Source organism: Orussus abietinus, unplaced genomic scaffold (assembly GCF_000612105.2).
Source record: "Orussus abietinus isolate OABI.00-Male unplaced genomic scaffold, Oabi_2.0 scaffold65, whole genome shotgun sequence".
Lineage (NCBI taxonomy): Eukaryota > Metazoa > Arthropoda > Insecta > Hymenoptera > Orussidae > Orussus > Orussus abietinus.
Genome location: NW_019394317.1, coordinates 392920 through 416615, shown reverse-complemented (window position 1 = coordinate 416615; position 23696 = coordinate 392920). Strand labels below are relative to the sequence as shown.

The 23696-nt window shown below is 50.6% G+C and overlaps 2 protein-coding genes across 2 annotated transcripts; one reads left to right on the top strand and one right to left on the bottom strand.

Moving 5' to 3' along the window:
* The first annotated feature begins 37 nt into the window (after positions 1–37).
* On the top strand, positions 38–5513 carry LOC105703029 (protein rhomboid). Its single transcript, XM_012431082.1, has 4 exons — positions 38–295; positions 3825–3995; positions 4841–4996; positions 5193–5513. Exons 1-4 carry the CDS (start codon positions 38–40, stop codon positions 5511–5513), a joined length of 906 nt encoding a protein of 301 aa, XP_012286505.1.
* Positions 5514–7903: 2390 nt separating this feature from the next.
* On the bottom strand, positions 7904–21437 carry LOC105703078. Its single transcript, XM_012431170.2, has 13 exons — positions 21344–21437; positions 14002–14205; positions 13852–13899; positions 13517–13702; positions 13377–13418; positions 12955–13146; positions 12785–12879; positions 12437–12691; positions 11756–12312; positions 11395–11576; positions 11190–11318; positions 10911–11099; positions 7904–10540 (listed from the first exon to the last, which is right to left on the bottom strand). The coding sequence occupies exons 1-13, from the start codon at positions 21435–21437 to the stop codon at positions 9366–9368; spliced, it is 3348 nt and encodes a 1115-aa protein (XP_012286593.2). The 3' UTR covers positions 7904–9365.
* Between the last annotated feature and the right edge of the window lie 2259 nt (positions 21438–23696).

Genomic DNA, 23696 nt, shown 5'->3' with positions numbered 1-23696 from the left:
CGATAAATGAAATTTCGCTCTGCCCCCAGGTGGCAAAATGGACGCCGAAGCAGCGCTCTTGGACACCTCGCCGACGTCTTCGACGCTCTCCTCCCCGGACCTGACGAAATCCACCTACCCCGAGACTGGATCCCTCTGTTCCCCGAACTCACCGACGATCATCACGCCGATCCTGAAGAAGGGCCGGGACGACGACGTCACCCCCAGGCCCACCCCCAGGCACCCACCAGCGATCCGGAAACAGAAGTTCCGAATGCGACCTCCGTACCTCATGATCTGCATCAGTATTATCGAGGTAAAGGCGACGAATCTTCGCCCGGTCTCGCTTCCTCCTGGAAAATCATCCTCCCGGGACCTATGTGCAATCGCCGGAGTGCAGCTCGCTTCCCCCGAGTTCCTAGAATAGGGGGAAACCGTAACGTCGGTATAACTCGTGGGGTGAAAAAGTTAGACCGCGAAAGGGTTAATCTCGCGCCTGGTCGAATGCATAGGTGGCGCTTGGCGCTTGCAATTCCCCCACGACGCTCACGTGCAAATGCAATTTCGCCGAGGAGCCGAGATAACGCGTTTTGCCCATCCCCTAGGTAATGTTGCCGAATTACGCAAGTAGCATCGATGCGCCCGACGCGGAGCGACCAATCGGCCAAGTGCATCAAGCGCTCCGCAAGTTCCCAGGGCCGACCGATCGGTCACGTAGATCGGGAGCGACGTTGCGGGGCATGCAAAACCAAATGCAGCTCCCAGGGGATCGTTAGACCTGCCGGAATTCTCCAGGGAAGCATAAAGTCCATCCACCATAATCGACAAATGAGACTCGCGTTAATCGCTCGGTGCAGCTACCTCGAGCGGGGTCGAAAATAATTTCCGGCAGGAATAACGCTTAACCTCGCAAAATTGTCCTCGGTCGATCCACTAGAACGTGAAAATAAAGGTTAAGAACGATGTTAAATATATATATCGCGTCATTTTTTCTTAACGATTAAGATTTATCCAATTTTTCTTATATTCGTAAGGCGAGATGTCTTATCTTAGATTTACAGGAAAATGAGATTTGCGGGAAAATGTCGGTCTCGGTTTTTCGAAAATAATTCGGAGATTTTTTTGGCAATGCTCCTCGCGTTTTTTCGGGACCCTCGAGGCACCGCGATCGAATTTGCACAACTCCCTCGGCCGATCGGTCACGTAAATCGCAACGTTGCATGTGCATGCAAAACCAAATGCATCATGTATCTCTCGGTGGCCCAAGAGACCGCTATGCCGGCCGAAATTCTCCGGGGAGGCATAAAGTCCATCCAGGATAATCGACGAATGAGACTCACGTTAATCGCTCGTGTATTCCGAAATCGGTGCAGCTTGCTCGTTCGATATCCTCGAAGTAACGCATTTCCAGCGCGCAACTCGTGAATTACAAACTGTAAACCAGAAAAATGCATCCCAAGAATCGGAATAACGGAAATAGACCAAACGAAATAAATTGGTTTTTCTACTTAAGAAATAAGACATCAAGATAAGATATTTCCCAACGTGAGTGCGAGTCTTCGCGTGAAAAACCGGTGATCGTTATCGCAGTCGGTACCGCGCCGCCCTGTTGGTTTGCCGCGCGCAACCGGCAAAATAGCGCCGCGTCGTACCGGCCGACTTCTCCGGGAACCCAACCGAACCGAGCCCGGGAAGTTAAATGCACTCTTAATTCGCGAAGGCACGAACTCGCCGGGGAAGTCTCTAGTCGCGGGTCGAGGGTGTCGGGGGGACCACAAAGAGCTCCCCGAGACGTTCTCCAGACCACCGGAAATGGATGTTATGCGCGCCGCGCGCCGGTAACGCAATAAAACCGCGAGCTCGCCGCGCCAGGGTAAAACAAGCCCGGCGGCGGCGTACGGGCTGCGCGCTCGCTCTTATTATTATTTTTCGCTTGTTTTTCACCCCCGCCGGCTCGCTCTTTCCGCGAGACCGGCCGCCATGTCGGAGGGGTGTAATTGGTGCGAGGCCACAAAGGCGGCCGCCACCCCAAGGCGGAAATGTCGAACCGCTCTTCCGCAGGTCCCAGCTATACCGACTGGCCATTACGCGCGAATTAACACATTCAACCCCACGCCTATTTCGACGGACGTTTCGTCCACTCCACCTAGATTCATATTCAATTATCTATCACCCATCGGTTACCACCCTGGTTTTAAATACGAGGATATATTTAATATCCCTTAATTTCTGCATATTATAAACCTATCGGTATGGAATTCTATCATTCGATGGAAAATTCAAAGAATTTTATTCTCGCGATCATTGCATTCGGGTAGTTTTCGTTTCATTTTATAAAATTGATAATGGGGGATAGAGACCGCCAAGGATGCTCATCCTGGCTCTCGTGCCGACAAAGCTCGGCTTTGTCATTTTTCAGGCGGGCTTGAGGGACCATGGGATTAATTTGGAGGGTTTTTTGCTCGAGAAAATGTCACGCGGGAAAGAGAGGGGCTTCCCGGATTTGTCCCGAGAACGGGAGATATTTCAACGGAAAATCCCCTCCCGTGGTCGAAATACATTTTTTTGGGGAATTAATTTGACAAAGTTGAGCTCACAATTCTTAATTAATTTAGGCAGCGGTCGAATGCCATGCCTCGTAAATGCGGATTTCAGTTTTGCAAAGCTTTTCCTCCGCAGTGGGGAATTTTTCCAGACCGAGTTTCGCGGAAATCTCTTCTGCCACTTCGATACGACTTCGGGATAAATTCCGCGGGATGCATTGCGTTCATTACGAGATTAATCTTGGATTTCTCGAGTACGAGGTTCGCCGATGTCTCGCCAATTTATTTTTCCCCGCTACCAGGGCGTCCCTTTCGCACATACAGTGGTACATACACCGACATGTACGTACGTACGGTCGCAAAGAGATATATTGCACGCAAGATTCCCAGGAGTTCGAAAGCAGTATTAAAATAGGAATCCACGAGACGCGTCGCATTGCGGAATTAATTCCGCGCTTTTCCCGTGCCGGTTAAATGAAAGTGCGGAAAAGTCTGGCACACTCGCGATCCGAATTAATTTCTGCCTCCTTCCGGGGTCGATATCCTCCTCAAGACCGTTTTAATGGCCCGGCATTTCGAACCGCGGATTTTCCATCTCTTCGAGGCATTAGCGAAATGAAAACCCGGTGGAAAAATTGGGGGAACCTTTTTTTCATTCCGTTTACTTCCATTTTTTTCGACGTCCTCGTAACGAAACCAATGAAGCGGAAACGCGGGGATATAAATCCGAAGTCGGGTTTTTGATTTTCTAGGCGGACGCGCGATAGAGTTTCGATTTTTCGCGGTTCGAAAGGGGCCGTTGAAAGAAGAATTTACGAGACAGGGGAGAAGCGATGGGAGAGATGAAAAGAGAGCTGATTTTTCGGGACGATCCGAATTCGCGAGCTCACTCCACGCGGATGGAAAATTCGGCCGGCATTAAGCCGCTGAATCGGGACGATAATACGGAGTTAACGGCACGAAAATATTTTACAGCGAGATACCAGCCAGAAGACGACTCACGGTTGGCTTTTAAGAGCTCCCCCGGAAAATAGGAAACTTGGAGCGACCCCGCGCGAAAATCCCCTCGCGAGACTAAGAACGCTCGGCGCCGCTCTTTCACGTGAAAATAATTAATTAAAGGCGATCCACGAATTTTAAGATTCGAGGGTTGTTTAGAAATTTCGTAGTTTGTTGAAAATTCAAGACCGAGTTTTATCTCAGGGGGGAAATGAGAAGCGAATGCGACGCCCTTTTCTACGTGTCGCGGGATAGGAATGATAATACGAAGTTAACGACACGAGAATATTTTACAACCCTCAGATCACCGTCCACTGCCTCGGGGACGAGGCTACCCTGCGGAGGTGGCTTGTCTACGACCCTCGACAGAGAGTTCAAGGGTGGAGGTTCGCCTCGTACATGCTCCTCCACTCGAACGCACTCCATCTCGCACTCAACGTGGTCATTCAGCTGGTCCTGGCAACGCCACTCGAGGTAAGCCAATCGAGCCAATTCTAGGACCACCGAGCCAACCCTCCACGGACGAGAGGCACCCCCGAAACGCGCTTTTCCCGAATTTATTTCACCCCCCTTCAATGCCCTTTTTATCCCTCCGAAAGCATCAACGGATACATCGATGATCAAATTCATTTTTTACCTTCAATTAAGACACTCGGATTAATTTCTTTTACCTTGGATCCGCGACTGAATCCACGGAAACTGTCGATGAATTTGTATAACCACAACTTGGCGGACTGCGAAACAGCCCCTACCTCGAGTTTAATTAATTCCCTTCCAGAGGCCGTTTTTTAGTCCGATGGAAGCGTCGACGGATACATCGATGACCTCTCAAATTAATTGTTTACGTCCCGGAATTAAACCACGAAGACCAATGTGAATGTGTTCAGGGATGTTCCTCTAGAGGCACTCGAGGGTGCCCATGCGCACGTGGGGTCTTCTAGGTCGATGAATTTTCACGATGAACTCCGCGATATGGCGGACTCGCGGGGGTGGTGTTAAGTTGCGAGGAAAACGAGGTTCCGATTCTAGGGATCAGGTGGGATTAATCGGTGCACTTCACCTGGTGGAGTTGCGCGAGCTCGCCCGAGCGTGTAAACTCGCGGTAAGCGAGGAAAGAGTTGTTCTTCCGAGTCGATGGCTCGATTATGAAACGGGGCTCCTTCCTTGACTCTTTCCTCGTGACCGAGGAGCTTTCAACGATACTCGTCCATATCCGTATCCATAAAGATCCCGAAAAATCCAGGAAACACTTGAATTTCAAAGTCTGACCGCCACAATTTAAAGACAAATAAGAAAGGAGTTTTAAACGCGCGTTTCAGGTGGAGCAGGGGCGCCTGGGGGTGGCGACGATTTACCTAGGAGGTGGGGTGTGCGGTGCCCTGGGAGCCTCCCTTCTTCAGCCCAGCCTTTACCTGGTGGGAGCATCGGCAGGGGTTTACGCCTTGCTGACCAGTCACCTGGCTCACCTGTACCTGGTAATTTTCTCGTGCGGATATTTCTGATCCTGGACCCGACGAATCCTTGCCACTCGACTCGCGATGTCGGTGATACCCAGGAAATAGATTTTCGTCAGGGACATTTTTATCGATGCACTCCCTCGTGTATGCATTTGGCGCGGAACTCTACCTTGTATCTTCATTCCTCTTTTTTCCGGTATGATTGCCAACAAAGTGCCACGGGGAGCTGCGCTACGCAGGTTGGAGGCTGGGAGCCGTGCTGCTGCTGGCAGGTGCCGATGTGGCGTCCCTTCCGGTTCCGGCCTTGCTGGGATGTGGTCGAGTCGGATGGGCAGCCCACGTGGCAGGTGCTCTGGCGGGGCCTCTTCTAGGTCTCGCCGTTTTCCCCAACCAGAGCAAAAAGGACGCCAGGGGGCGCAGGTTCGTCCGCTTCGTCAGGTTTCTCTCGGCAGTGAGCGTGATGCTGCTGGTGATCGGCGCCATCCTGGGGAACGTCTATCTGATCGCTCTGCCGCAGCTGAGGAAGGCCTCCTGACAAAGGACCGAGCTCTTCGTCAAGTTTTGCAAGCGTTCCTTTCTCATCGTCAAGATCAGGGAGGCTGCAGAGAACATCTTCGAGTAAGAGCAGGACCCTGCAGGAAAGAACTGCACCTGACGACCCACCGACAATGTTCAGGAAGTTTCTGCATTTTCCCGTGAAACTTGGTCCTTGCTGGACCAGGTACACGTGGCCACCCTGACGAGGGACCCCGGATTCCTGGAGACGCCACAAGAGGAGTCCTGGTTCCTAAAGAGGGACACGGTGGCCTGGTCTCGTCAAGAAGCGCGACTCCGACATGTAGGAAAAGTATCCACATGTACATATAAAATGGAAGCTTATCTCGAAGAACCGACTCTTCGGCTCCGCCTATGGAGAAAGTCGGGGTCTTCAGGTTCGGGCGCGAATCGGTGCAATTTGATGGGGACTTCCGGCTGATTGAATGCAGAGGTGGAGGGATCGAAGCCTTCCCGGTCTGGCCATCCGGGGAAGACTCTGTCGTATATATATATATATACATTCATACATATGTACATCCTGCCCTCCCGAAGGAAGTTCAGGCCGGAAGCTGCAGGGGTCATCCCTGAAGACAATTCCGTGGACCTGGGAATTCGGAGAGAGACTTTGACTTAGATTAATCGTTAGTCAGGAAACCAAACGGTGCTAGCATTCCAAGTTTTAGACCGCACCTTCCGTCACCACCTTGGGGTCTAGGTCCATTAGGATCTTTTCGGGGTCCGAGACGATTGGAAGGTCCTCGAGATTCGAGGCTAAACCAAAAAAAAAATCCATTCCACCGTATCTACACGTCTCGAGCCTCGAGACGCCGAATTTTCGGACTCTTCGAGTTGTACATACCGATCGATAGGGAATTTTCACTGCGCAAGATGCCGAAGAAAGTCACTAGGGTGGAAGAAAGCGGTGGTCGATTTTCTTAGGAGGCTTAGGGCTACCCTGATGCCTCGCTTTTAACGTTAAGAGACTTCTTTTATATGTGGTCTTTAAATGCCAGAAGACGTCTTTTAACATTTAAAGCGAAGTAAAGGTTTAAACGTGTCCTCCCCCCAGGAGGCTTCTTCGAGTAGTCCCTGAAGAGATGGGATCCCGTACTCACGATTAGTTGTAAGATGAAGACTGCCTTCTTTTATTTGCCCCTAAGTCAATGGAAAAATTGCCCTGCGACACGAAGGACTCTGACTTGAAAACTCAGTGGTCCGGTATTTTTAATTGGTTATTAAAGATGATCGAGCCAAAAGTGGTGCTATAAGTTAAACGTAAAACATTGTTACTCGTTGAATCGTTCTAATCGACGATCGTTAGAGATTTCGTCAGTTTCTCGAAATCAGCGGCCATTTTGCAGGAGATTTTCTCCGAGATCATTTTCGGACATCCAGGTAAACGTTTATATCAAAGTGCGCGTCAAGGGGCGAGTTCTTTTTATCAAATCGATCCTAGAAATAGTGTTTCGTATGCGATGTTTCTATAGAGTGTCTTAGCAGGGCCGAACTACGTGCTGCCAAAGTAACAGTAGAGGAAAGAAAACCATTATATAGGAAAAGTATATTATGCCACGAGCTGTAATTAACGTAAGCGAGATGTGTTCCCCGGGAGAGAGAATTGAAAAAGGAAAAGAAACGTTGAATCGTGTAACTCTACGTACTTGTTTGCCGACATTATGGGATATTGGCTGTGATGATTTTAGTCTTCGTCGTCGGGCATGATTGTTGTACATAATTAACACTGTGATTTCCCACGGATTGATAAGAGTAACGATGCGCATTAATACTAAGCCCCCTCATTGTGTATTGAGATGGATCGATTACGCGGTATACAATAAACAATTGATACCGAGGACTAATCGCCTCGAGGCGACATCTAACCTCTCTCGCGAGTATTGAGGAGATTTCTGGAAAAGGACTTTTTCATGTTTAATTTCGTCAGTTAAATAAATATCTACAAGAAAACTGGGTCTTTGATTAATTGGTTCGGTTTTTTGAGAAATTCGATTATAGCGTCTTTATGGATTATGTCGTCGCGTCCCTTTGGTAACAATGGCGGAGGAGATGGCGAACAGCGGGGAGGAAATCGACTTCCCAGTCACATCTGCGTAAAATCTCGTGTAATATCCGAGTTGACTTTTCGATTCCTTATTCGGCGCAGTTTGCGAAAAATGAAGTTTGGGTGCAAGTGCAATGCAGAGTTTCCGCATTGGCGTGTACTTAGAAAGGGGGCTAAAGAGAGATCGAGATAGAGCGGGGCGTCGTTCTCGATCCGCCCGAGAAGCGAAAGCCTCGCCTTTGTATCGACTTTTTGGGGCAAAAATAGCCGCCTTTCGCGGAAAGAGGGCGCGGTCGAGCAGTGGGGGCAGGGGATGGAAAATGTCCGCGTAAAAGATATAAACGTTTATTGTCGAACGTATAGTATAAGCCTCTTTGCGGCATTCGAAGCGAGGGCTTTTATCTTATCGCCTAACCTTGATTAAAGAGTCTCCAAAATGGACGCCTTTAGTGCTACGCCCATAATGGGGGGGACGCGTCGTCTCGAGACTTTACACGGTCGTATTTCAGCCGGGCGCGCGTTTAAATCCAGAAAAATGATCGCCCCCGTAAGGACACGAATGAACAAACCGAATACTGGTGAATTCGGCCATTTTTCCCGGCTTAAGAGCGTCCCGCGGCGTTTTTTACTTTGCCCGTAATGGCGGGACGCTGGTTCGACGCTTTTACGCGCTCGTATTTCACTCGACGCGCGCGTTATGTTGTGTATAAATGATCGCGAGCTCGGCGGGCCGATCGAACAAATTGAATACTGCGTGCAATCAGCGATTTCCGGAAGTGAGAGAGCGCTCCGTCGCGTTTACTACTTCGCCCGGGACGCCGAGCCCTCGACTCGGGACTTTACATCCTCGTAATTCAATGGGACGCCCGTTAAACTGTATTTAACCGATCGTTAGCTTAAGACGCGAATTGAACAAATCGAATGGGCGCCGAATTCATTAATTTCGGTGGACGAGACAGCCTCCCGGGGCGGTTTCTGCCTCCCGGGAAGACGACTCGCCTCGCAACTTTACACGCTCGTATTTCAGTCGAGCGCACGTTAAATGAATTGAAATTAATTCTAAATTCTATGGGACGGGTGAACAATTACGGAATTACCTGCATCTCATGGAACAGAAAATTCAAAACTTGCCCCCCGGTGAAAATTTCCTAAATCAATAGGTAAGGTATACGGCGCGTGCTTCTATGATTCTATGTACTTCTAGGTTTCCATATTGCCGTATTCTACGGTGTGCTTCCGTGTGTGGCCTCTTGACTGGTTCTCAACGAATTAAATCTATGTGGAATTTCATTGCTCCCCGATGCACCTGGTACATTGTGAGAGCTGGACTTACGTCGAATGCATTTACCTAGGTAAAATTGAATTCTATTGAGATCGTTCTTAAGCCTAAACCTAGCACTAACGATATCCTTATATCCTCTTCCACGTTTACTCTACGATTTAGATACCGTTAATTAGCAATATTTTTCGGATAATTAATTAATAACCGTCATTTCCACTAATTTTCCACTGACGTTTCCATTCATAACCACCACATCATCGTTTAAATCCGATAATAAATTCTCTGGGGATTTCAGGCGGAACGTATCGGGTACTCTCCGTGTCCCGGCATTCCCTAGGGTCCCTGGGGTTCCTAGAGCGCCAATAGAAGGCCGCGACATGTATGCGCTTGCATTGAACCGATGAACAATTTCCTTAATCGTCATTACACGGGAAAATCCCGCCACCACGATATCCTGGCAAGTCAGGCAACAGGGAAGTGTTCCTGGACGTGTCGTACCCTGGGGACGATCAGCACTTGAGCTGTTTGCACTGTACTCCAATTTCCGTGCACCTGCACTCCAAACAGGGTCCTGACAGTTCCGTGATGATGCGTCCGACTCGGTACATTCTACCGTAAATATTGCAACCCGCCAGTTTCAGCAAACTGCCCACAGCCGGAGGTATCTCGTTCTCCATGACCTTCGTCTTGGACGTGGAGCTGGTCCCGATAGCAGCCTCCCAGATTTTATTCCTATCTAGGGACTCGGACGTATTAGGGACATTTTTGGCAACCACGGTATCATCCGTCGAACCTGCGACCCCGGGACCAGGCGAGATGCTGGTGACCTGTATCAGAGGAGACGCCGAGGAAGAAGTCTTGGAGGGTCCCTTTCCTGCGACCATAGACTTCAAGGTGGTCGATCCAGAGAACAAGAGGTCCAGAACCTTGTCGAAGGAGAGCAAGGACCCGTCACCGGATTTTTCCGGTACCTTGAAGAGTTCCTCCGAAGTCGACCCTCCTTCCTTTTGGCCCTGGTCGCGGAACAAGGAACCGTTCATGACCTGCTCGGGTACGGAGGTGCAATTAGTGGGACCACTTTTTGAAGCCGAAGAGATGGACTCTGACCCATTTGAGGGTACCAATCCAGGAGAGGCGTGGTTCGGCCTGGTCAAATTCTCCTTGTTGTAGGCGTTATAGGAGTACTCTGAAGCGTTCATCTCTTTTTCACCCCCAAAAGGGTCCTTCGCAAAGTGCATCGGGTCTTTTTTTTCGACGTCTTCAGGGTAGTACTTTACTGGCTCAGGGTTTTTACCCTCCACGACGAAGTAGGGTCCCTCCTTCTGCCCCGAGATGGTCTGCAGGCCCTCTTCAAGGTACTCATAAGGAGGACCATGGATCAGAGGGATCTCCTCCATGAAGTCCACGAAATCCTGCCGGTGGTTCGTCTCGAATCCTTCCACGTCCCTCGTGGAGGACGTCGTCATAGGTGTCGTCGGCGTGGGCGTCGAAATCCCATGCTCCACCAGATAAGGTATCATGTCCTCGATCAGGGACGGCAGGTCGGGAGCCGGCTCCGTCTTGATGACGTCTCGAAATGGATCCGGAGACGCGACGCCGTCGACGGCGGCAATGGGCTGTCGCTGGGACGACGCAGCTGCATCCGCTCGGTCCAGCACCACCGTTGGCGACTCTTCGGCATGAACTAAATAATTGAAATACGGCGTCATTGATAACCCGTACACGGAATGACGACTAACATCTACATATACCCTTTCACCGTGTTCCCACCGCGTGAAAAAAATAATTCTCTCCTCTCCGATCAACGAGTACACCCTGGTGCAATTTTACGCTATAAAGAGAACTTCGAGAGAGTGGATTTTCAATGATCGAGTTCTCCATCATCCGAGCGCGTATCTGGCGATGCATTGACCAGCGCGAAACGTGTAACGCGCTTGACCTGTTTCCAAACGCTTGCAAGCGATTCAAGTACGCGACTGCTTTGTTTGGATTGAAGTTTGTTGGATTGAATTTCATTCCCGGCTGACCTCTTTCCATTCCGGCCCAGAACGTACCACACACGACCTCGCCGCAGCATCCCTTATCGCTGGCGATCCTCGTGCATCCGATTTTTAGAGGCGGACATTTCTCGGAGCAAGCTACCTCGCCGTTGTAGCAAAAGCAGATGATGCATCCATTATCGTTCGGCAAGATAGCCCCGTGATGGTACTTCCGGTTCTCGAAGAGACAATCGCTGTTCAAGCCTTAAACGGTAATCAAAATGTTCACCGAAATGCGGAATAAATTCTGTCGCGTAAAATGGGCAAAAAGAGAAATCATTGCAAGATCCTTACGGTCCTCCTTCCTATGGGGGTTTGTATTCGTATCGGGCAAAACCGTAACCCCGGTGCCAATTTCCAGATTAAGAGCGGTGGAATGGAAAGGTGCCTCGAAGTATGGCGGTTGCCTTGGAACGAAACCACCTGAAAGAAGAAGAAATATAACTTCGAGTTTGTACTACGGAAAATAATTGTTGGATCGATTCGAACGTCGATTTACCCTCGGTTTCCACAGGAGGACTAAATCGATTGGCTTGGGTAGGGACGTTATAAAAATTGGAACTATCCGTAGGATGCAATTCTGGAGCCAACCCCACGGACCCTGAAGAGTACCCGGTCACGGCAGAGGGTATCTCCTTATCGTCCTTAACCAGAGCATCGGCAGCGACGAACGGTATTATCCTAAAAATAATCACTATTAATAATGCTACCAAAATAAAATTACCATAACCCGTGGTCGCGTCCTACCCTGGGATTAAATCCTCCAAGAGATTCATGCCACACCCGCGAGGCAGAAAAATCGCATAATCGACCGAGGTCGTTCACCTTTTGACCCTTTTCTTCGGACTAATGATATTCACCTAACGTTCGGCAAAGACGGAGGCAAAGTTGGCTCGCTGTAATCGAAGTCATAATCTTCCCCTTTCTCGCGATGAGTTATGTTCAAGATGGCCTCCACATCCGCCGAGATGGACCTTATCGGATTGATGGTCACTCCGTGGAGGCTACCCACCGAGACGTTGGTCCTGACGGTAACGTTCATGACCAGAACATCGTCGGGAATGACAATGGTCGTGGGAGAACCGGTCGCAGGACCTTTGATGGACACCAGGGACAGGTCCTGCGAACCGGTGTCCTTCTCCGAGTCGGACCCGTTGGCGACCGGCGAGGCCGAAGTGGACCCCGAAGTGGACCCCGAAGTGGACCCCGAAGGACTTGCCGAAGAGGTGCCATTCTCAGCGTAATTTTCGGCAAACTCGATGCCCAGCCTCTCCTCGAGGACGGTCGGCTCCGTGGAATCAGTGGTCACGTCCGTGGCCGTCGAGGTGTCCGTCGAATCCATTAACGGAGTTGCAGACTCGGAAGCGTCCGGCGCGGTCGATCCGTCAAGACTCGTCGCCTCCGCAGAAGTCGTCGACTTGAACAGAAAACCGGTCCCTAAATTCATGCCATATACGTTTCCCTAGGGTCATCCATTTCCCCGCTTCGTCCCGAAGATACCTCGAAGAGGAAAATTTGCGAAAATTCCCGGATCTCTTTACCTCGGTGCGGCTGACGAGGGTCGCGGTGGTCTTCAGGTTCTCCAAGAAGGTGGTCTCCGGGAGGATTTCGTTGTCCATGGTCTCGGTTTCGAAGAGCGACGTCGCCGAGGTCAGGTCGGAGGTGAAGGTGGAGGACTCTTCAAGGGTCGTGCTCCAGCGCGCCGTGGTAGTCCGGTTGTCCACCCTGGAGACGTTCCTGTCCACCACCCGGTGACCTCGACCCTCGACGGCGGTGGTGGAATTCTCTTCCACGGCCTAAAAAATTGAAACAATAAGAAGTAAGAATTCCATTAAATATCCATTTCCTATAATTAATCGGCAGGAATTAATTCCCGGCAAAAGTCTCACGAAGAAGTTGGTCTCCTTCCTGAATTTCGCGTAGTCCTTGCTGATGAACGCGTAGGACGCGTAATTCTGCGTGGCTTTGACCTCGATGCTGCCACCTGGAATTATATATCGGGTTAAGTCATAAACTCCGCCGGGGAATGGCGGAAACGCGGCGGAATAAGGGAGCTCACTGCAGTTGTAGGTCGATGGGCAGCATTGTCCTTCGCGCACGATCGGCGTACAACCGTGAAGAGGCGGTGCACAGGCGAGGGGCACGCATCGCACGGATCCCATTGCACAAAAGCAGTTGTCGCATGCAGCCTTCGTAGCGATATCGCGTACCATTTCGCCCTCCTCGTAGAACCGCTCCCCCAATCGGCATCCTGAAGACGCACAACGTGACATTCAGAACCACAGAGGTATCTCTGGCGGATCCCCTTACGAGCTAAAATAAATCCGCCACGTATTTCCTCTCGAAAATAACAACGCGTGGATCCAACCAAAAATCCCTAGATATCTAAACCCTTCTTAACGTAAAATTTACGACTCCTTAAATTTTAATCTCGAGGCCCTGAAAATTATTCCCAGGAATAATTAATTGTCCCATCCTCACCATTTCCGGGAGTGGAGGCCAGCGAAGTCGAGGCGTCGGCATCTGGACAAGGGGGTTCACGGATTTAACGACGAACAGGGAGTAAGGGTAAATAAATAATGCAACGATGTTGTATAAAGAACCAAAAATGGCGTACTAACGGGTGCAATTGTAGGAGACGGGACAGCAAGAATGTGGAGTGTAGAGTGGAGTGCATCCCGGAAGCGGTAGGAGACATTTCGGGCGGATGCACCTCCGAGTTCCGAAAATGCAGTAGCAGTACTCGCATCGTCTCGCTCCCATCATGGCGGAGCCGGGACCGTAATGGACGCCGTCGTAAAAGCAGCCTGAAAAGCGAATATCATCGATAAACCCTTCCCACGCGTGAAGCGTCCATGGATGGCCTCGAACCCAACTTTGGCTGTTAATTCTTTATCGTAATTCCTTATGAACGGTGTTAAAACCATGATAAAATATTGATCGAATCGATATTCACCGTTATCCTCGGTAGTGTCGTCCGTTCTGCGAGAAGCATCGAGGTCGCCTGCAAACAAGGGGTCGATCTTTGAGGATGTATTCCGCCGGAAGTCGCGAGGCGCCTCCCCGAACCCGAGCGATCCGCGGAAGCGTGCAATTTCGTACTAACGTGACTTCCCGCAGACCAGCTCCGCACAGCAGAAATTCTCTCCCAGGGATCGCGCGTGACATCCCGAGGGCGGCGGATTCGGGAAACGTGGACAGACTCGAAGACGACATCGCAGCGAGCCGTCGAGGCATTGGCACTGGAGACAGGCCTCCGACGTGGCGACGGCCTCCCCTTCCTGGTACCGCCGCCCCTCGTATCTGCACCCTGAAAACCAGCCCTAGGTCACCCTACGACTACCCACGAGATTCAAAAAACTCAACCCTGCGCCGCCACCTTGAATCCATCCAGCGGATTAATTCCCGCAACTCCCATAATTAGATTATTACTTGAACCGCGATTTGCGGAATACCGCGAGGGACAAAATCGCTTCGACAGCATTTCCCAGATAGGAGCGGATCGAGTTTTGTAATCCAAGGATAATTTAAGTGGGAGATAAAGGAAGTCCCGAATCGAGCGGTCGCGTAGGCGACTCTTAGGAGTCGCTGCCCTTGAGAGTCGACGACACTACCGCGGATATCGCGCGAGGTTCTCTTCAAGGTAACTCCCCCGGCCCCGTGGCCGACGTCCGTCTCTCTCCGGCAACCCGAGGACTCGGAGGTACGAGTATGTAGTATGCAGCTCGAGGTGAGGTGGCATGAATGGAGGATACGAGTCCCCTTGGCCCCTCTTCTGGTACCGGTTGTCTCTTTTTCCTTGCTCCTCCTTTCTTCTCGCCCCTGCCCCTCTTCCTCCTATCTCCGGCCGTCGCAAATAACATAACGTAACGTAACATTACATGCACGCACTTTGTGCGCCAGGGGTGGTGTATATAAAGTCGCAGCGCGTGGGCGCGCCTGCGTTTACTACGGAGCTGAATGGCCCTCTCTTTGTTCACCGGGTACCTTGCCTCGGTACTTGGCCGGCCTGGGAGCAGGCGTTGAGGAAGGCCCGGACATAAAGGACGCCGACGTACTCGCCGATATTGCCCCGGAGATCCCCTCCGTAAAAGTCGGCCCGATCCTGGCCTCTCGGAAGGCTTTGTGGAGGAAACCTCGGGCTCGATTGCCAGGAAGAGTGCCGGTCCCTCGGTTTACTGCCGGACTTTGATGGTTGCTCCTCGAGCCAGCGGGGGCGGATTCGTGCCCGACCCTCGGCTCCGCCGCCCTGGATTTATTGGGGTAGATTAGGTGGAGCCATTAAGTAATAGCCGACAATTATAGCGGATATTTTTTTAATCATTTATACCGATAACGGTTTCATTTTCGATATTAGGATGTGGTCGCTCCAGGAGTTCGAAGGGCCTGAATTTCTAGGGACGGACAAATTGTCCGAGTAATGATAGAGAAATTGCCCTTCACTGCCTTCCATTCTTATTTGGAGGCCAAGTTCAAACGTTTCTAAATCCTTCCAACTGTTAATTAGCGTTTTCGTTAAATACGAGAGTTAAGTCGGATGATCTCGTTAACCTTGACGTGGCGGTCTGACGGGAGATGTCTGCAGGATGGACGCGGGCGTTCCGCTGCCCCGAGGGTTTTTAATTAGACGTATTAAATCAGGTTAATTGGGTAAATTAATCGGGGTGGGTTTCGGTGGAGGTAGCCGGGATATCGCCCCAGCTCCGGGTCGAGAAAAGTTCGGGGGTAAACGACGCCGAGGGGTAACATCCGTAAAAGTCAGCCGAGCTCCCCGGGTGACTTTCTTCGAGGTAGCTCGGAATCGATTGTCAGGAAAAGTGTCACTCGGCGGAGTTTACTGCTGGACTTTAATGGTTAGTATCGAAGTTCAATAGTCGCACTCGAGGGCTCAAGATTTACCGTTGCGAGCAGGAGAGGAGTTAAGTGGCTATCTAGTGCCATCGCAATAATGGCCGACGAGCTCGGTGCATCTTGGAACATTATCGCCGTTTCCCCCATAATAATCCCGCGGTCCTCGCACCTCCGGATCTGCGTCAGATTTTAATTCCACCTCGCCGTTCTAAACGAATTTAATCGGACGATGGCACCTGTCGGGGGTGAGTTTTGGAGTTGGACTTTACAAGCCTCGATCGAACCCGTCGAGACCCAAAATGGCGGACCCCGTTTATGCGTGCCGACATACGCGGCGTACCGGCAGTAAATTGTTCTTAATTGAACCCGAATGCCGGGGTGTTAGGTAATATTAGGAGCAGATGTAAACCGAGGACGCCAAGGTAGCCGGGATAAATCAGGGAGGGGACGGCGATAAATCGGGCTCGCGTGAAATATCGCGTGATTGTGGCCAATTAATAAATTCCCTCCTTCCTCGTAACCGCGAGTTTCCTTGAAATCGTGCCACGCTTTAATTGCCGCCCTTTCGCGGACACGGTCGAGGGGAGGGTACTCGTACATTTATTATTTCCATTCGACGTGCATCCGAAAAATTCATCGAGCCTCGCTCGATGTCCGACTAACGACCCACCGCGACCACTTACTCCCCTAACTCAAGATTTAATTAATACGAATCATAAAATCGAGATTAAATCCGAAATATCGATCTCGAGCACCAATGACGGGCATCGACGAGTGTCGGGAAAATTTTTTAAAATTTATAAAACTTTATGAAACATCCAGAAAATTGGGAGAAATTGATGTATCACAAAATTCTTGATGCGGGGGAATTTTTTTAGGAGAATCGAGAGTGGAGCAGCTGGTGCGCAAGAAGAAAGGACCCCCCGCGAAGCGTCCCGACAGGACACGAAGCCTCTACGAGGAACTCGTCTCGGTCTCGTCCCAGCCACCTGGCAACCGGACCGGGACCCCGAAGAAACTTACGTGCTCGAACGAAAAGGTGCATCGCGTAATTAATGAATGGCAAGTGCAGGCCACGTATGCGTGCAGCCTCGCCTCGCAATCGCGGATTCGCTTAATCGCTCGATATTAATTCCCCTCCCGGCGCGTCCCGGGGTTTCCTCCGGAGATCTCTTCGCGATCTCCTCGAGTGTCCGGGATTTCGTAGAACCTCTCCCCCCTCGGTAATTCAGGCCTGAAAGTTATTGCTCTATGTAGCTCGAGAAGACTCGAGGAGCTAGTTGCTCCTCGGGAGGAATTAAATCATCGTCGCCGAGACCGGGTTTCGCGTTACCGAGAGGCACCCACCCGTTCCAGGAAAAGTTAACCTCAAATCCAACACGTAATTTCTTCTTTGTAATTACGCGTAGAGCGTTATGGGACACCTCTGTGTCCGATCTTACGGATCGGCGATTTCGGAATTAATCGACGATCCGACGCGTCCAGGTGCGAGTCCAGGTGTATCTGGTTTAGATACGGCAGCCCACGTGTCCGATTTTTTGTCCAGGTTCGACAACCGACATGGACGTGTGGACCCTGCCGATCCAGCCACGAAGACATCAAAACTAGAGAGAAAACAGGGGCCTTTTCGTTTATCTCGTCGGCAGCCTATCAAACGGCAAGGAAGGGAGAGAAAGGGGAGTCCCTCTGGTCGCTCTTTCTCCCTTTCGCTGTCCATAGAGGAATATCAAGGGAATGGTCGGATTCTCAGGGTTCGTATAACTTATGCTCTCGTCCGACAGGGGGATCCTACGCGCGATCCAAGATGGCCGCCAGAGACGAAATCTGTCGAACGCGATCTCCGGCTCCGGGAGGCGGTGGGAAGAAGGAAAGGCGACATAGACGCGGCCGCATCTAACGATCCTTATCGTTCACGGCCAAGTTCAAAGCCCCAGGGCGACGCGGACCTCCCGGCCATTAATTGGAAGACCTCCGAGGTGGGCTCGGTCCCAGGGGCGAGGAGAGGCAAGGGAAGCAAGCCGAGGAGGTCCTGTTAGAAGTCGTATATAAGTGAAAGTAATTACGTTATAATATAAAACGATATATACGATAGCGCGCATTATCACGTTTAAAACGAAATGCAAAGATTCCGACGAAACGTGAGCGCGGCGTCCGAAGTCTATCGACGAGTCCCGATTTTGCGATCGAGTCGCGTAAAAGAAACGGTCTTAAAGTGCCGACTCCTCGTGCAGAAAATGGAACGAGCAGGTACTCGAAACCGCAAGCAGCCCGACGCGCGACATAACGTCGTATAAAATTGTTCGAAGAGAATATTAATTTCCGCGCCGGTAGGTATTACGTGACCAGTTTCGAACGTGACCCGGAGCCGCACTCTAGGAATCGATTATCCAGCGGGACGGAACGGCCCCGGCTTAAAATTGCAAATTTTCCCATCCGGCGATGACCGCTCCCTCAAAGGTAATAATCTCGACTAAAATGTTTAAACTATGAGGAAACTCGCCTGGAGCAGGAGGAGCGCGAAGACCAGCCCGATTTGACGGGGACTTGGAAAGTAGGTACACTATGGCGGCCTCTCCGATTTTGCTCTACTTCCGATATGCGGATAAATAAATTCCGGAGTAAGTCCCGTAGACGGAAGAGGGCGAAGGGATTTAACGGGAGGTTAAAGGCGGGACCAAGGAGTGACCGATCCCTGACCCCACGGGGCCCCGTGTCCTGGTGCACCCAGGCTCCCATGGGCCCCATGGGTATACCGCTACGGCCTCTGTACCCGCTTTATAAACGCGCAGGCGTTTAAGCGCACTTAAGGCGTCTCGACGTGCAAGCAATCAGGAAGCGATCGGGACGATCGGCCCATCGTACGATCGGCCGCGAATACGCGCATCACGATGAATGGACCGGAACAAGTTCTGAATCTTATGCAATAATAAATGAGCGAAGGCCCATTCGGCCCTCCGGGGCCTCACCTGTGCGCGAGCAGGTACGCACGCGGCCCGACTCTGAATGAATCGGTCCCACCGAACGGCGCTAGAGGATCTCCTCCGTACATCGCCGATTCGTCCTTTCCCACGGAAAAAACGCGTCATTCACCTCGGAATATTCAAATTCGTGATATCGAACACGGAGAAAAAAAAATATGCGATACCGGGAAAAAATGCTAAATGATTATTCCTTATTATTCACCTCCGATATTTCTGATTTTTTATCATTTTATGTAAGATTCGAACTATTCACTAATTAGCATGTAGGAGAAGAATTGGCACGATGTACGGGTAATTTCTGAGATTTCTTCGACCCCGTAAAATTATTCTGACATTTTTTTATCAGTTTTGGAGGTACGTCTCGACATTGCAATTAATGCCGCTCGTTTCGTCGAATTTGCGTACAACGGCAATCGCTCCTGCCGGAATTTTGCGCTACGCGATTCGGTATAAACGGTGAGGGGGTAAATCATTATAAATGATTTCCCCGGCCGCGAAATAGGCCGCCTGAATTATCCACAATGGCTGTACGATGTATAGAAATTATTCCCAGTTAACGTGCTGGCCCACGCGTGAAACGCCCGCACGTCCTGATAACCGCTGATAATGCCGAAAGGAAACCGCGTTAATAATTCCAGCCCGGTTATCGGGGCCCGCGTTTTATTTCAGAATGACGCGAGCTCTAACGGTGTCTCCTGCAGGAACACATCCAACCGTTGACCCAACGAGAGTGACACGTCCATCCCGCGGTGTCTCGACGAACACTGCCAACGTAATGTGAATAACCAATTCACACCTAGTTGCACGTGGAGAACGGCGCCGTTTACGTAACCTAGGTACAAATTCTCGGTACAACACCCACGATGTCTGAGACTCGATCCGGAAGAGCCCCGAGGCGCGAAAATTAATTCGCTCTTCTTTTTCAGGGGGACACCCAGGTGTGACGATTTTTCGAGGACTCCTATAATCAAATCGAACGAGAAAGGCCCTTAAAATACCGCGCGACGCCGAAGAAGACACTGAAAACCATACCGAAAAAATTCCACGGTTAATTTTTTTAAAGGAACTCAAATTAATTAATAGTCTTGGAAAGTAGCGATAAGATAGGATTAGCCAAGCCTTGTAATTGAATTAATCAGCAGGATGAAGAGGACGTCCGAGGACCGTGAACTACTTGGTCGTCGCGACGGACATCGGTAGGCAGAACGAGAAAGGCACTTGCACGTGTCGAGCGGCGCCGAAGACGACGTTGACGAGGTTACACCTCCTTGACACTGGCATTACGAAACCGAGGCGCATATCACGTGCCTGGAGTTTATCTAGATCTGAACAACCTTCAATAAAAGCTCCTCCAAAAATCCTGCCTGTTCTAGGTCGAAGAGGACGGAAAAAACATGGCCGGAGCGCGTTACAATGTCCGTCTCATTGAGAATTCTTTTTAGTGATAATTCGACAAGAAAAAATGCTCAGGAATTTAGGAACTCACGAGAAATTATCGAGCCAGATTGCGAAGATCCCTGTGGTCCTCGTTAGGAGTCCTTTCTTCCCTGGTGAATTTTTCCATGCAATGTCGGCGACGAGCGTCAGTCCTCGCGGAAAAACGCGGACATTAGCCAGGCCGGCGTTTAGTTACGACGAGAGATATCGGTAAGAAACTCATTCACGACTCGGGCGACTTCTGCGGGACAGTGGGAGCAGAAGCGACGGATAGTTTGTACCGCTTTTTCCGAGCCGGGCATTATTATATGTTCTCGGTACAGGAGTAATTAGGATGGACGGCGAGCACATACCGGGTAGATGCGAATGGAGTTGCTGAAGAGCGACCGGCGGAGGGCCGGATATTCCGGCGTACTTTGTAATCAGCTGTAATTTGTTTAATACGCCCCGGCACCCCGTTCTAATTATTTACAAAGCGCAAGTCCCGAAACGACGTAACGCGAAACTGCTAGAAATAACGTAACAATCATATACGCCGTTCCGGGATTTTTAGACGAGCGTGCGGGGATAATTGGGAGAGTATTTCACCTCGCGGTGCATTCCTGTCGAGAAAATGCTGAATAATAAATTCTCCGCCACGACCTGGCTATCCGCAAAGGTGGAATACCTCCTCCAGGGACAATGTTTTTTTTTTCCCCTGACGAAGCATCTTCCCTCGGGATCGGCGTTTAAATAAATTTCAACGTACATGTCCCGACTCGCACACTTTCTCGGCCAATTTCTCTCGCACTTACTACGCACGGCTAACGAGAACTGGTTAAATTGGGCCACTTAGACGTGGACTTCGTAGGCGACCCGAGGTACTTTGATCCTGGGCATAACTGGATTTCTCAAAAACCGTACATTAATAACCTTAAAAAAATCCCGAAATCATTTTTGCCCACTCCGCCCGAGGGGGCCAGCAGTCCCTCATTTTGAATTTCTTCTCGCTGTAAATCGCTACTTATCGCATTAGTTATCGATGATAGTCAATTCCCTTGTATTTCGGCAAGGTAAGGAGCTCACAAACCCCGATTTCATGAGGAAAAAATGGCCTCATCCCGGTGAGCGAAGACACTGCAGAGACCAGCTCCACGCATTGAAGTCTCCCAGCGACGGACCGACAAAAAAAGGACTTGCCTGGTTTGATCGGTTGCAGCTTCCCCTGGACCCCGAGCACGGCGCACGCGACCACGAAGAGGGTCAGGCAGGTCCTGGAGAGGTCGAACAACATTATCCTAGAAACCGGGTCCAGCAGGATCGAGAATGGACGTCCACTTTTCCGGCTCCGGACTTCCGCTCGAAGAGGGATTTCGAAAGCCGGAACGAGTAAGCGATGGTACCCGATGATATTCACTGCTTCCGGGAGATTCTCGACGATTCTCGATGGTTTCGGATAGCACCCGGTGGTCCCCGACCTCGTCTTCGGGACCCTCGGCCGAAAATTCAGGACCCAGCGGCCTGAACGAGAAAATGCCGGTCCGAAATTCGTGCCAACGCGTATTTTCAAATGGCACTTGAATTCGTAACCGAGTTTGATAACCCGAGTCGGCACCTGTGCAACCGAACGCGTAACAGGCTAACTCGAGTTAAAGGACGACAGAGGAACCGACCGACAGACAGACGCGCGGGCGTACGCGAGTCAATGAGTGAGTGGTACTCACCCGGAGGAGCCCTCACTTCAGCTAACCTAACCTCCTCACCTCACCTCCCTTACCTTACTCCCTTCCTCTTCAGCAAAGGGGACCTCTGCGTAGGTACACACTTGTCTTGCCGGTATGCGTGCACGAGCAGGACGCCTTGGCGTTTTACTACGCGGATCGGCCGCAAGCAGAGATGGAGGAGGGAACCGGGGACCATTGGCACTGTAATAGGGAAATAGGAGTCTTTTAACCCGAGCCGATGGGAGGGACGCCGTTTCCTGGGAAGATGGATGACACGGTCTGAGAGTCTGCAGGGGAAGTCGCGGAAGGAACTGCACAGAGGGAAACGGGACGGAATAGTGGTACCAGCTATGGAGAACATCGAGGATGCTTTGGAGAGCTATTTATTGGTTTATCACAAGGCGAGCATATTATATGCTAATTTTTGCCGGCTTCTTTCCAGGGAGATGCGCGGTGAATCGCCGGAGTTATCTGCCCGAAGACAGCCTATTCCCTACTTGCAACCTGGAAACGACTTTCGCATGACCATCATAAATCTCAAAAAATTATCCCTGATATCTCCGATAAGTTCTTAAGGGAACGGAGGAAGAGTCGAGGCGATCGTAAATCGTATAGGAACGAGTCGGAAAGGAAATGGCCATCTCCAATCCTTGCGACAGGGATTTACGACTTAGAAAAAAGGCCGTAAAAGCGAAAATCGACCAGGCGGGCCCACGTGGCAGGGAATCGTCCGTCGATTCTGCCGGTCATTCTTTTAAAATTACTTCAAACGAGATGTATGGAAAATATTCTTAAGAAACGGCGGTACACTTAATGATATACCTTCGGGGAATTGCATGCCGGTGCGCAAGGACTTTCAGGCATTTCCTGGGAGTAAAAGTCGTGGGAAACTTCGAAATGAATTACCGGCCAAGGAATTAGCCGGTATCGAGGGAAGAAAAGAGGCATAAATTCGTAATGGCTGTAGTGCAAGACTCGTTGAACGAGTTCGTAGATTTCTGGCGATCGGGAAGCACGGGTTGCCCTGAACTTCGGCTTCGAGGCCCCGAAGAACCTTCCTGTGAAGCTTTCCATCCGGAGGGAAGATCAATGATCTCAAATTTTCCGCTCGGTCGCAGCCTGGTCCTCATCGCGGTCGAATCGAAAAATACGAAGGCCAAAGTGCCCTGGGAAACTCGGCGGGAGTTCCGGGAAAACTTTTCATTTCCTCCTTAAATCCTTTCCCCTACGAGGAAATTAGAATTTACGCCGAGCCACCACTTCCCATTAGGCTCGGGTGCATTCCGGCTTGCTGCCCTGCGATGCACCGAGAACGATCGAAGCCGAGAAAAGTGTAAAAAAAATAAGTAGACACGTATTAAGAAATCTTTCTCCGAACGCGCCTCTTCTTCCACGATGCTTTTCAACGATGGTGCCTCAGAATAAAGCAGAAACAATTTAAAAATAAATAAATCGCATTGAAACCTATATTTTCCTCTTATTTTTCTAGAGAGGTTGGTTGTGATAGGAATTTTTCCATTTTCCAGAAGAGGATCAGGAGGCTCTTATCACGAGGTAGACTTTTCCCATCTCGGGGAACAAGAGGTCCAACCGGGAATCATATTCCTGAACGGATGCCAGATCTATTCCGGATAAGTGAAACTCGGAGCAGAAGAGGTAGATGAAGACGTGCCAGTCACGTCTCGGAGCTGAATTCGTAATTTAAAGGGTGGTCTCCCAGAAGTGAGCTCGGCTTCCAGAAGAGCCACTAAATAATGCAGTCTATTATGATTCAGGAAGTTCGCGTGCAGAAGCCCCGAGGAATTGCGGGAGCCAGTTCCCGCGGGCGT

Coding starts and splice junctions, on each gene's coding strand:
- LOC105703029 (XM_012431082.1), top strand. CDS start 38: ATGGACGCCGAAGCAGCGCTCTTGGACACCTCGCCGACGTCTTCGACG. Junction 296..3,824: donor TCTGCATCAGTATTATCGAG/GTAAAGGCGACG, acceptor TACAACCCTCAG/ATCACCGTCCACTGCCTCGG. Junction 3,996..4,840: donor TCCTGGCAACGCCACTCGAG/GTAAGCCAATCG, acceptor CGCGCGTTTCAG/GTGGAGCAGGGGCGCCTGGG.
- LOC105703078 (XM_012431170.2), bottom strand. CDS start 21,437: ATGTTGTTCGACCTCTCCAGGACCTGCCTGACCCTCTTCGTGGTCGCG. Junction 13,147..13,376: donor GGCCTCCACTCCCGGAAATG/GTGAGGATGGGA, acceptor GTGCGTCTTCAG/GATGCCGATTGGGGGAGCGG. Junction 12,692..12,784: donor GGAAGGAGACCAACTTCTTC/GTGAGACTTTTG, acceptor TCAATTTTTTAG/GCCGTGGAAGAGAATTCCAC.